We start from the raw sequence: 10,642 nt of genomic DNA, 5'->3' as shown, positions 1-10,642 counted from the left end.
AGAGAGACGGAGAGAGAGAGAGAGAGACACACACACACACAGAGAGAGAGACACGGAGGGAGAGAGACACAGAGAGAGACACGGAGAGGGAGAGAGACGCAGAGAGAGACACGGAGAGGGAGAGAGACGCAGAGAGAGACACGGAGAGAGAGAGACACAGAGAGAGACACGGAGAGAGAGAAACACAGAGGGAGAGACACGGAGAGAGAGAGAGASACRGAGAGAGAGAGACACGGAGAGAGAGAGAGACACAGAGAGAGACACGGAGAGAAAGAGAGACACACAGAGAGAGAGACACGCAGAGAGACGGAGAGAGAGAGACACGGAGAGAGAGAGAGAGAGACACACACACACAGAGAGAGAGACACGGAGGGAGAGAGACACAGAGAGAGACACGGAGAGAGAGAGAGACACAGAGAGAGACACGGAGAGAGAGAAACACAGAGGGAGAGACACGGAGAGAGAGAGAAACGGAGGGAGAGACACGGAGAGAGAAACGGAGGGAGAGAGACACGGAGGGAGAGAGAGACACGGAGAGAGCGAGACACGGAGGGAGAGACACAGAGACACGGAGAGAGAGAGAGAAACGGAGGGAGAGAGAGACAGAGATGCGGAGAGAGAGAGAGACACGGAGAGAGAGACTGAGAGAGAGAGACACAGAGCGTTGTGTGTTCAACTCAGGTACTGATTTCCTGATCAACTCATCAATCATTGAATATTTAATTTTTCCTCTCAGATCTTCCAGATATTCAGAGCTGATGCTGGAGACGCCGTCGGCTCCGCCCACCCAGCAGGATGCTCCGCCCTCCCCGGACCTCCCATCCAATCAGATCCAGTCATTACCTGCGCCTGCAGCCGCCTCCTCCCCGCAGCAGAACCTCTCTGCAGAGGAACCAGAACCGGAGTCCGGTCCGATGCTGCTGCTCTCAGAAACTCTGCAGGAGTCCCTCACCGCCGATTCTGCAGAACCGCTTCCTGACGGTGGACCAGAACAGAACCAAGCAGCCTCAGAACCTCAGTCCGACCCGGTACCGCCGTCTGCACCAGAACCAGCCAGACCAAAGAAGGACCGACTGTCTCGCCTGAAGGAGCTGGGATTGGACCCGCCGCCGCCAGCCAAGCTGAGTCCTGACGACGGCGCGTTTGTTCAGCTCGATCTTCCTCACTGGAACCCAGGTGAGAAACCGGACCGGCCCGGATCACCGTCGGTCCAGAATCAGCCTAACCCAGATCTGCTGGTCAACAGGAGTGGCGGCCCTGAAGGAGCGCTACCTGCGACACGTCCAGGCGCCCGTTCGTCCGCCGGTGGAGCGCACCGTTCAGCTCACCGTCATCCGTAAAGACAGCGCCCCCTCTGGCCAGGAGGAGCTGCGCTCGGAGTCCGTTAGCGTCACCGTGAAGGAGGGAGCCGAGGAGCCGGCCGCCACCAAGCCGGGTTGGTTACGCGGCGGTCCGACATGTCGGCGCGTTGCCATGTTCTGACGCGTTTCTGATCTTCACCTCATTTTCTTTTCGTCTCTGCAGGAGAGAAGCTGCTGACCCTGAAGCAGCGGCTGCAGCTCGCCATGGCCCAGCGCCGCAAGGAGGAGCGAGCGCGAAAAGCCGAGCTTCATCGCCTCGACAACGAAGACTGTGGGGACGAGGAAGAGGAGGAAGAGGAAGATATGACGGATGAGTCTGAGGAAGAGGTGAAGACCCCACAAGCTGCAGCTGGAGTCGCTATAACTCAGGCTCTCTAACTGGCGTGTAACTGGCAGGATGTGGACGACTTACTGGGTGGTGATGGCGGCGAGGAAGAGGAGGACAAGGAGGAAGAGGAGAGCGTAGCTCAGAGCATCCGCAGCCTTTCTCCTGCCGCTCAGACTCTGGACCGTTTCCACATGGACGGGACGCTGATGCTGTTCCCTGGCAGCTCCTGCTCCCGGACCGGGTGAGTTTGATCCGGTACCGATCCGGCCCGCGGCGCCGATCCGGCCGGGACTCGTCGCTGACGGCTGTCCTGTCTTCCAGGGACGGGGTGAGGAAGTCTGGACCCGACGCGTCCGTCAAGACCGGTGAGTCAGGAGAACGGAGCCCGACATGGCGCAGCGTTAAACACTTAAAATGTCCTGAAGTCATTTAAAAACATCCAAGTTGGTTTTAAGTTTCACGTTTTAGTCGTAGAAGAAATTTATATTTTCTCTCGGGGACTTTCAGTCGGGCAAAGTTTCAGTCGCCAGCATCTTGATTACATTCTGACTCGCGGCGGTTCATGCTACGCTAACTAGCTGCTAATATGGCCTAGCTAGCTTTTTCCTGTCTGTCACGGGTAAGTTTCATCTCGCTTTTGTTGCCAATCCAATGCCAGGTGCATTCTGGGAAAAACATCTTGGCTCAGGAAACGGCTCTGAGCTTGAGCAACATTAAAATGGAAGGTTTGTTGGACTTTAAACATTTAGAATGAAACGGTTTTCCGTTCTGACCGTTGTGACTCTGAGCGGCGGCGGCAGCAGCAGCCTGGTCCAGTGAGGCTCATGTCCGTGTCCCCCTGTCCCCGTGTCCCCAGAGGAGGACGGCAGCCACAACAGCAGCCTGGAGCTGCCCGGCTCCATGCTCACCTCCTACCAGCCCGTCAACCAGCAGCGCAGCGCGGCCCGCGGGCCCCACGCCGCCGCCGCCCTGCGCTCCCCGTCGCCCTGCTTCTTCCGGCCCAGCATCCTCAGCTCCGCCTCCAAGGTGACCTGACCTCTGACCCCGGGTTCACGGAGTTCGTACTGCTGTGCTGTGTGTGTTCTGACCCGGTTCCGACCCGTTCTCCCCCACCCAGAGCTCCGGCCGGCTGTCGGAGCCGTCCCTCTGCCTCCCGGTGGAGGACTCCCAGGACCTGTACGCGCCGCCGTCCCCCGGCGCCGCGGCGAGCGGCCCGGTTCTGGGCGGGGACTCCCAGGCCCGGTTCTGCCTGGAGGACGAGGTCCAGTCCCAACTGCTGGATTCCGACGGCTTCCTGAACGTGGGGTCGCGACCCGGGGCGACCCACAAGAGGCAGCTGCTGCTGGACAGCCTGGACGAGAACGCCATGGACGCCCAGATGGGGGCGCTGCTGGAGCTCTGCTCCGGCCGCTTCGGGTCGGCGCCGAGCGGCCCGGCCCAGGACGAGCTGCTGGGGTTCTGCTCCGGAGCGTTCCCGCAGACCGCCGCTGAGGAAGAGGAGGAGAGGAAGGAGGAGGAGGAGGAGGAGCAGGACAACATGGAGGAGCTGATGGCGCTCTGCTCCGGGAGGTTCCCCGGCCCAGGTGGGTTCTGGTTCTGGAACCAGCAGGAACTGGATCGGGCCATCAAAAGTTTTTATCACACTGATGAAATAAATATTTAATGGTTTCAACATTTAACTATTAAATCTTTTAGTTTTTTCTTTGATTTTTAAAATTTGCTTCTGGTTTCAGATTCTGCTGACTCGGCTTCACCGGCTGCAGAAAGGTACCGAGACCGATCCGGTACCGAGACCGACCCGACGAAACGTTTCCTCCCACTAAGAGAGACGAAGGCTGAGGAAGAGGAGGAGGCCTGCGAGTTTGTTCTTCTGTCGGATGTAGAAAGTGAAAAGGTGAGGAAGTTTCCTGGATCTGGACGTTTGGTTCCTGGAAAAGCTGAATCAGCTGAATGATTGGATGAACAGGAGGAAGAGGAGGAGGAAGAGGATGAAGACGATGTCGGTGAGGAAGAGGAAGAGGAGGAGCTGCAGGGCGTCTTCGCTCCCCGTCGATCAGAGAAGAAGAAAATGTAAATTATTTCAGCTAGGCTGACCTCAGTGTGATGGTTCTGCTGTAAAAACCCGGTTCTGGTTCCGGTTCCGTCGCAGGGCGCTGATGGACTACGTGGAGTCGGAGGCGGAGCTCTCAGGAAGTGACATCGGCAGCGACGATGAGGAGGGCGACCGAGACAGCGAGTACGAGGAAGAGGAGCTGCTGGAGGAGCTCCCGTCGGACGAAGAGCTTCAGAACCAAGTCAACAAGATCCACATGTGAGTCCGGGCCGCCGACCCGGTTGCGCAGCCCAACCCGGTTCTGAAACGGTCCGGCTGACGGCTTCCTCTCCGCAGGAAGCAGATCCTGGATGACGACAAGCGGCGGCTGAGGCTGTACCAGGACCGCTACCTGGCCGACGGCGACCTGCACTCCGACGGGCCGGGCCGAGCGCGCCGCTTCCGCTGGAAGAACATCGGTGAGCCGACCGGGTCGGAACCGGGTCCAAACTGGACTCGGCGCCTCTGTAGAGAGAAAAGAGGGAATTTCCACCAAAAACTGAAATGTTCTGGGAAAAACAAATGTATTTTCTACAAAAATGTTCTTAAAGTTAAATTTTCAGATAAATCAGAAATATCCAAACTTTTCCACAAAATTCCTGATGTAAATTTTTAAAACTTTTTGAACTGAGAAATAAAAAAAATTCTCAAATTTTTGACTTTTGGAGCTCAAATAGCTGAAGATTCAGTCAGTGGAGTAGCTACCAACCTTCATGCACATTCTGCAGATTTTTCATTTAGCCACTTAGTCTTTAGTCGCCATATTTGAAATGCGTTAAAAGATTAAAATAATCTAATTTATAATAATCTTTCTAAACTATTTATTTTACTGCCTAAAATGCGCTAACAGCTTTCAGTCCATGGACACTTGATTCATTAGATGCATCTGCAGCTAAACAGGAAGTGGACTACAGCGCAGGGCATTCTGGGTAAATCCAACCAAAGCTAACACGTGCTAGCCTAGCGCTAGCAGCAGAAATGGCTCCTGGTCTTTAGCCTAAAGAGAAATCCTCCAACCGCTAAAATCCTCCATCTTGTTTCCATCTGGTGAAGAAGGAAGTTGCTCTCAGTGTCTTCAGAGGTTTTTGTGTCGTTTCCTTCAGTGGTTGTTGGTGCAGCGCCCCCACAGGCCAGGAGGGGAACAGGTTGGTTGGACTCAGAGCAGCTGGAGGTGGAGCAGATGTTCTGGTTCTGAATCAGACCGGGTTTACCGGACCATCAGGACAGAACCGACCTGAAGTTAAAAACATTGACGATCCGACCGTAAAAACGACGTCGGCCATTTTGTAATGACCTCAGCAGATGGACTGGTTCCGTTTGAAGCAGGCGGTTTAAAACCTGCTGACTCAGAACTTGGTGACGGTTCTGCAGAACCTCTGAACCGGGCCTCAGTGTGTGTCCTCTGGTCCGATCCAGATGCCGGGTTCGACGGGTCAGCGGCGGACGGACAGGAAGACGGGGAAGAAGAGGACGACGTGGACCCGGCGGAGGTCCAGAGGAGGAAGGACCGGCTGGAGAGGGAGCAGTGGCTCCGAGAGCAGGTAGGTCCGACCTTCATCACGGTTCTGCTGCGGGCGGAACCGGGTCTGACCCGTTTGTCTCAGACGGAGCAGAAAACTCTGAAAGGAGAGGATCCGGACGGAGAGGACGAGCAGATCGGAGACGAGGACAGTCGGTTCATGAAGCTGGCCAAGAAGCTGACGGCCAGAGCGCTGCAGAGGAAAGGTGGGTCCGGTCCGGTCCGGTCCCAGGTTCTGCTAGTTTATCGGATCACAACCTAACTGACCTGTTATTAACAGAACCGCCTCAGTCGGGCCAGAGGACCGCAGCAGCTCTGAACCCGTTCCAGAAACCCTCCCAGCCCGTCCAGGTGGGTCTCGTCCTCCAGAACCGCCTGTGTGGGTCGGTTCTGACGGGTCGGCAGCTGCTCTGAGTGACCCGGCTCTCTTCCAGGTGAGGAGGGGCTCCCTGCTGAGCCAGCCGGCCGCCGTGCTGCAGAAGCTGGCCGGCCTCTCTGAGGGGAACCTGCTGGGCCCCCGGAGCTCCAGAGGATTCCTGTTCCAGACGCTGTCGCCTGGCAAGGCGCCAACGGAGCGCGCTCAGAACCAGGTGAGGCTCGGAACCAGGTCAGGCTCAGAACCAGGTGAGGCTCGGAACCGGGTGAGGCTCAGAACCAGGTGAGGCTCGGAACCGGGTCAGGCTCAGAACCGGGTGAGGCTCAGAACCGGGTCAGGCTCGGAACCGGGTCAGGCTCGGAACAGGGTGAGGCTCAGAACCAGGTGAGGCTCGGAACCGGGTCAGGCTCGGAACCGGGCGAGTAGGTGAGGCTCGGAACCGGGTCAGGCTCAGAACCAGGTGAGGCTCAGAACCAGGTGAGGCTCGGAACCGGGTCAGGCTCAGAACCGGGTCAGGCTTGGAACCAGGTGAGGCTCGGAACCGGGTCAGGCTCAGAACCGGGTCAGGCTTGGAACCAGGTGAGGCTCGGAACCGGGTCAGGCTCAGAACCGGGTGAGGCTCGGAACCGGGTCAGGCTCGGAACCGGGTGAGGCTCAGAACCAGGTGAGGCTCGGAACCGGGTCAGGCTCAGAACCAGGTGAGGCTCRGAACCGGGTCAGGCTCGGAACCGGGTGAGGCTCAGGTAGACCGCCACCTGCACCCTGTTGAGGTTTAGTACAGTAAAATTTAAAAAAATAAAATTTAATGTTGACCTTTTGTAAGCCTGTTACTGTAAGAAATTAATGAAAATATAAATAAGCTCAATTTCCATTCTGATATTTTGTTAGTCTTAAGTTTTTATTTCCGTTTGTTTTATTTTGAATGTTTGACATCTGAGGAAAAACACACTATTATCAATTTATTACTGAAAAAATGGTCTCAAAACACGATTATTGCAATAACTTCTAAGAATTTATTGTCCGTTAAAATGTTGCGACAGGTCTACACTTTTATGAGCTGTGGTCCCCAGAATATTTGAAGGTACGGTTTATAGTGTGGTGCGCTGATAGTCCAGAAAATACGGTAATTGGTCTTAAAAGATTTTTTGAAAACGAATTAATTATCTGAAAATAATGCCATCTTTAGTGTTGTGGCTGCTCAGGTGTGTTTTTGAAGTGGAAATATTAAGTGCAATTTGAAATAAGATGTAAAATATGATAAAAATAAATGTTTATTTGATTCCTATTCAAGACACTTTGATAAGAACGACTCTATTTGTAATATAAGCAGCTACAGAGGATCCGTTTCCATTTGTTGGTGTTGCCTTGAGATTTTTTTCAGTTAAAACAAAGAACCTCGGCTCAAAGGTTGAAAACCACTAATGACCTGGAAGTAAACAGAGTTTAACCCTCCATGTAAAAACTCAGGCTCACGGGAAGCACCGCCACCCCGTGGTGGAAATCGGTACAACACCTAAATTCATCATGCTTTCATCCCCTTTTAATTCTGTAAAATTACCAATAAAACAAACTGTTGTGATCACACCTTTGTTTTCCACACTTAATTTGATCGGTTTTACATTTTGTCATTTAACTGGTTCTGTTAAAACCGCCCGAGTCCAGAGAGAACCTGCAGAACCTCCGGCCGCAGAGATCAGCTTCCACGTCTCCACCACTAGAGGGAGCTGTTGCCCTGCAGCTGCACGACGCTGAGGGTTTTCCTGCTACTGAGTGGTTCTGGTTCTGTTGGGAACAAAGAGCCTGTTTGGTTTCCTCATAGTTCTGGCTGTGAGTCCATCTCCTCACATGTTGGGCCTAAGGTTCTGTTCGGTTCTGCTCTCAGGTGGTGAGGAAGAGGAGCCAGGTGGATGCGGTGAGCCCGGCAGCCAAGCGGCCGTGCCGACAGAACCAAACCGCTGGACCCAACAGGAACTCTCAGAGGAGCATCTTCAGCTTCCTGGACCACTGACCTCTGACCTCCACCAGTTCTGATCCATCTTGGACTCGGACCGGTCCAGTTTAAATGTTTCATCCTGTAAATATTGTCTGATGAATTTTAACCTTTGATGCCGACCGTCTTTGTTTTACAGTGTAAATAAAAGCAGATTTTAAGATCCGGTTTGTGTCGCCTCGGTTCCGTTGGCTAAAACTCAAACCGGGCCGCAGAGTCCGACCCGGCTGCTAAAACCAGTTCAACTGAAGCCGTTTTATTTGAAAATGGATTCAGTAACGACAGGAAGTGACATCACTAACATTCAACCAATGAGCTGCTCCTGGTTCCAGCTGACTGATGGAGGATTCTGTGAATATTACAGATAATCTATAGTTGTGCTGCGTTTACATTTTCCTCCCGGTCCAGATGAATAAACCTCGACTAGATCCACGAACGCTGAAAACGTCGAGTTTGGAACGGATCCAAATTTTACCGTGCTGGGAACGTCCAGTGACCTTTAACCTTTGCCCCTGAGAGCACCAAGCTAGAATTACAAATGTTTAAAATGATGATGTAAAGTAAATGCTATTACACATGGAAAATCGATCTAGATATTTTCCGAGTTGCAACCCAAACTGCTTGTTTGCTGTGAAGTTAGTTTCAGCTGATGCTACTTTAATGCTGCTGCATTTCAAATCCACGTTTTTGTTTAGCCTGCTGCTCCTGCGAGGTTAAAGTCAACGGTATGACGCAGGCCAATCACAAATGATGCTAATGCTAGCAGCTATGCTAATGCTAGCAGCTATGCTGTCGACATGTTGGAATGGGGCCCAATGAAAACCTGCTTGGACCGGCCCTGGCGAACGGAGCGGAGTTCCTCTCCGAACCTTCGGTAGTTTGATCATTTGGACCCACAGAACCCGGAATGAAGGTCTACTTTCTGTCGCCTGATCGCAGCTCGGAGCCTAATGAGTCTCTAATGACAGGCTGCGGTCCAAACGAGCCCTTCATGTCGCTCCGTCTCATTAGGAGGCTCGGTGATTAGAGGCGGGTCCTGCGGTTCGGAGCGGGTCCATTAAGCATCGCTAGGGGCCAGCAGAAGCGGGGGCCCCGCCTGCAGAGCCGCCGGTTCCACCCAGCATCGATCATTCCGCTCCATCCGGAGAAACCCTCCGGTTCGGTTCGGTTCGCAGGGTCACCAAACCGGATCTGATTAGAGTTTAATAGAAACATTTTATGTGAAGCTTCCGGAACAACTTGCTTTAACCCCGCAGAGGTCAGAACCGCGCAGCCGAACCTGAGGACTCGGATCCGGGTCATTCAGAGCCAGAGGGGCTGCAGCACCGGGGTGTGTGTGTGTGTGTGTGTGTGTGTGTGTGTGTGTGTGTGTGTGTGTGTGTGTGTGTGTGTGTGAACAGGTTTTTATAACCTTGTGTGCTCCTAAGTCTGTCTACAGTGCGGGGTTGTGGGACCGCTGCTCCTTGTGGGACTGCAGGTTGACACGACGAGTTTACAAAGTTCTTAAGACCCAGCTTTTATTGTGATAGTCCACATCCGCCTATCGGAAGTACCTGCGCATATTACCTAAGTATTTACGAGCTCAGAGCTAAACGTGTAGTTTGTTCTGGCTCCGAGCTAGCTAAGTATTTAGCTGTCTAATTAAATATTTAGTTTGAAACTGTTACAAATGAATGAAAAACTGGGTGAAAATATGACTTAGAATTAACTCCTTTTTTTATCTTTTAACGTGATAAATTAAATTCAGTCCATGTTAATCAACATGGATACATCACGTAAATATACCAGATTTATCCAGGGAGGCTAATTTTCATCTGTAGTTCCCTAGCAGGTAGATAATGTAGTTAACATGTATGACAGATTTCAATAAGTAGTTAAATTTAGTGTAATATACAGTAAACATAACAAAAGTAAAAAGTCACAACCAAGACAAAAAAAAGAAGCAAAAACAGTTTAAAAGTCACAACCCAAAGTATTGTTGTTCATTTTTGACTCTAGCTTTACCACTGCCTGGTTCTGGTTCTGCAGGCCCTCCGGCAGTGCAACAGGTGCTGCAGGCCGGGTCCGACCCAAACAAAGCAGCTTCTTGCAGGAGGTGAGCGGTTCTGCTGCTGCTCTGTTTGCTCAGCATGTTAACGTTTCAGCTGGCTGCATCTCTTCGTCACTGTCCTCGGCAGACGCAACTTTTCTTCTTCTCCCCCTCAGAAGGAGGCAGGGGTGGCACTCTGTGTGCGTGTGTGTGTGTGTGTGTGTGTGTGTGTGTGTGTGTGTGTGTGTGTGATGAGGCCGCAGGGTTGTGTTTGATGTATTTTTCATGTGCTGAGGCTACTGCAGGAGGATGAGGAGGGAGGAAGGCAGGAAGGACGCCGGCAGCTGATGCACTTGAATGGGATTCTAGTTGAAGGAGAAGTGTGTGTGTGTGTGTGTGTGTGTGTGTGTGTGTGTGTGTGTGTGTGTGTGTGTGTGTGTGTGTGTGTGTGTTTTGAGGGTTGCTCTTTCTGCCAGCAGCAACAACATGTCAGGAGGGATGAGAGACGCTGAACTTGTTAAATCTGTGTGATGTAGCCTCTCTGCATACCACACACACACACACACACACCCTGCAGCCTTCCTGCATGGGGTCGCCTGGCACTGTTGCATTGTGGGTAACACCTACCAAACACTGCAGGTTGAATCTGATGAACCCGGTGATCATGTCTGCAGCCTGACTGGAGGATTTCATCTGCTTGTTGTTTAAACTACATTTCCCAGAATGCACCAGAGGAACTTATGATGCGTAGGAGAAAGTTTCATTCCAACAGCAGGCTGAGATCTGGAGGTCAGCAGGTCAGGCAGCGACAGGTTAAAGGTCAACCAGAGATCTGCAGCAGGTCCAAACGGAGTGGCTCAGTAAAGGTCAGAAGGTCGTCGGCGTTGTGATGTTCTGTGATCTCATCCTGGATCTGCTTCGTGCTCCAAAGTGTTTGGTTTTATTGC

The 10,642-nt window shown here is 52.6% G+C and overlaps 1 protein-coding gene across 1 annotated transcript in view; it reads left to right on the top strand.

Annotated features, from left to right (window-relative positions):
* The window catches only part of clspn (claspin), a 10,869-nt gene extending 3,037 nt beyond the window's left edge, over nucleotides 1-7,832 (top strand). Inside the window, exons 8-23 of the mRNA XM_008423032.2 lie at nucleotides 737-1,176; nucleotides 1,247-1,435; nucleotides 1,525-1,688; nucleotides 1,758-1,930; nucleotides 2,011-2,054; nucleotides 2,546-2,715; nucleotides 2,807-3,272; nucleotides 3,423-3,583; nucleotides 3,656-3,759; nucleotides 3,839-4,000; nucleotides 4,079-4,200; nucleotides 5,198-5,322; nucleotides 5,386-5,506; nucleotides 5,581-5,651; nucleotides 5,735-5,890; nucleotides 7,559-7,832. Of these exons, the coding sequence (XP_008421254.1) occupies nucleotides 737-1,176; nucleotides 1,247-1,435; nucleotides 1,525-1,688; nucleotides 1,758-1,930; nucleotides 2,011-2,054; nucleotides 2,546-2,715; nucleotides 2,807-3,272; nucleotides 3,423-3,583; nucleotides 3,656-3,759; nucleotides 3,839-4,000; nucleotides 4,079-4,200; nucleotides 5,198-5,322; nucleotides 5,386-5,506; nucleotides 5,581-5,651; nucleotides 5,735-5,890; nucleotides 7,559-7,684 (2,794 nt within the window). The 3' untranslated portion in view covers nucleotides 7,685-7,832. The remainder of the gene's footprint in view (nucleotides 1-736; nucleotides 1,177-1,246; nucleotides 1,436-1,524; nucleotides 1,689-1,757; nucleotides 1,931-2,010; nucleotides 2,055-2,545; nucleotides 2,716-2,806; nucleotides 3,273-3,422; nucleotides 3,584-3,655; nucleotides 3,760-3,838; nucleotides 4,001-4,078; nucleotides 4,201-5,197; nucleotides 5,323-5,385; nucleotides 5,507-5,580; nucleotides 5,652-5,734; nucleotides 5,891-7,558) is intronic.
* The last annotated feature ends 2,810 nt before the right edge of the window (nucleotides 7,833-10,642 follow it).

The sequence above is a fragment of the Poecilia reticulata genome, linkage group LG11 (genome assembly GCF_000633615.1).
Source record: "Poecilia reticulata strain Guanapo linkage group LG11, Guppy_female_1.0+MT, whole genome shotgun sequence".
Classification (NCBI taxonomy): Eukaryota; Metazoa; Chordata; class Actinopteri; order Cyprinodontiformes; family Poeciliidae; genus Poecilia; species Poecilia reticulata.
The sequence above is the reverse complement of the archived record's forward strand: the minus strand, read 5'-3'. Positions and strand labels throughout refer to the sequence as shown.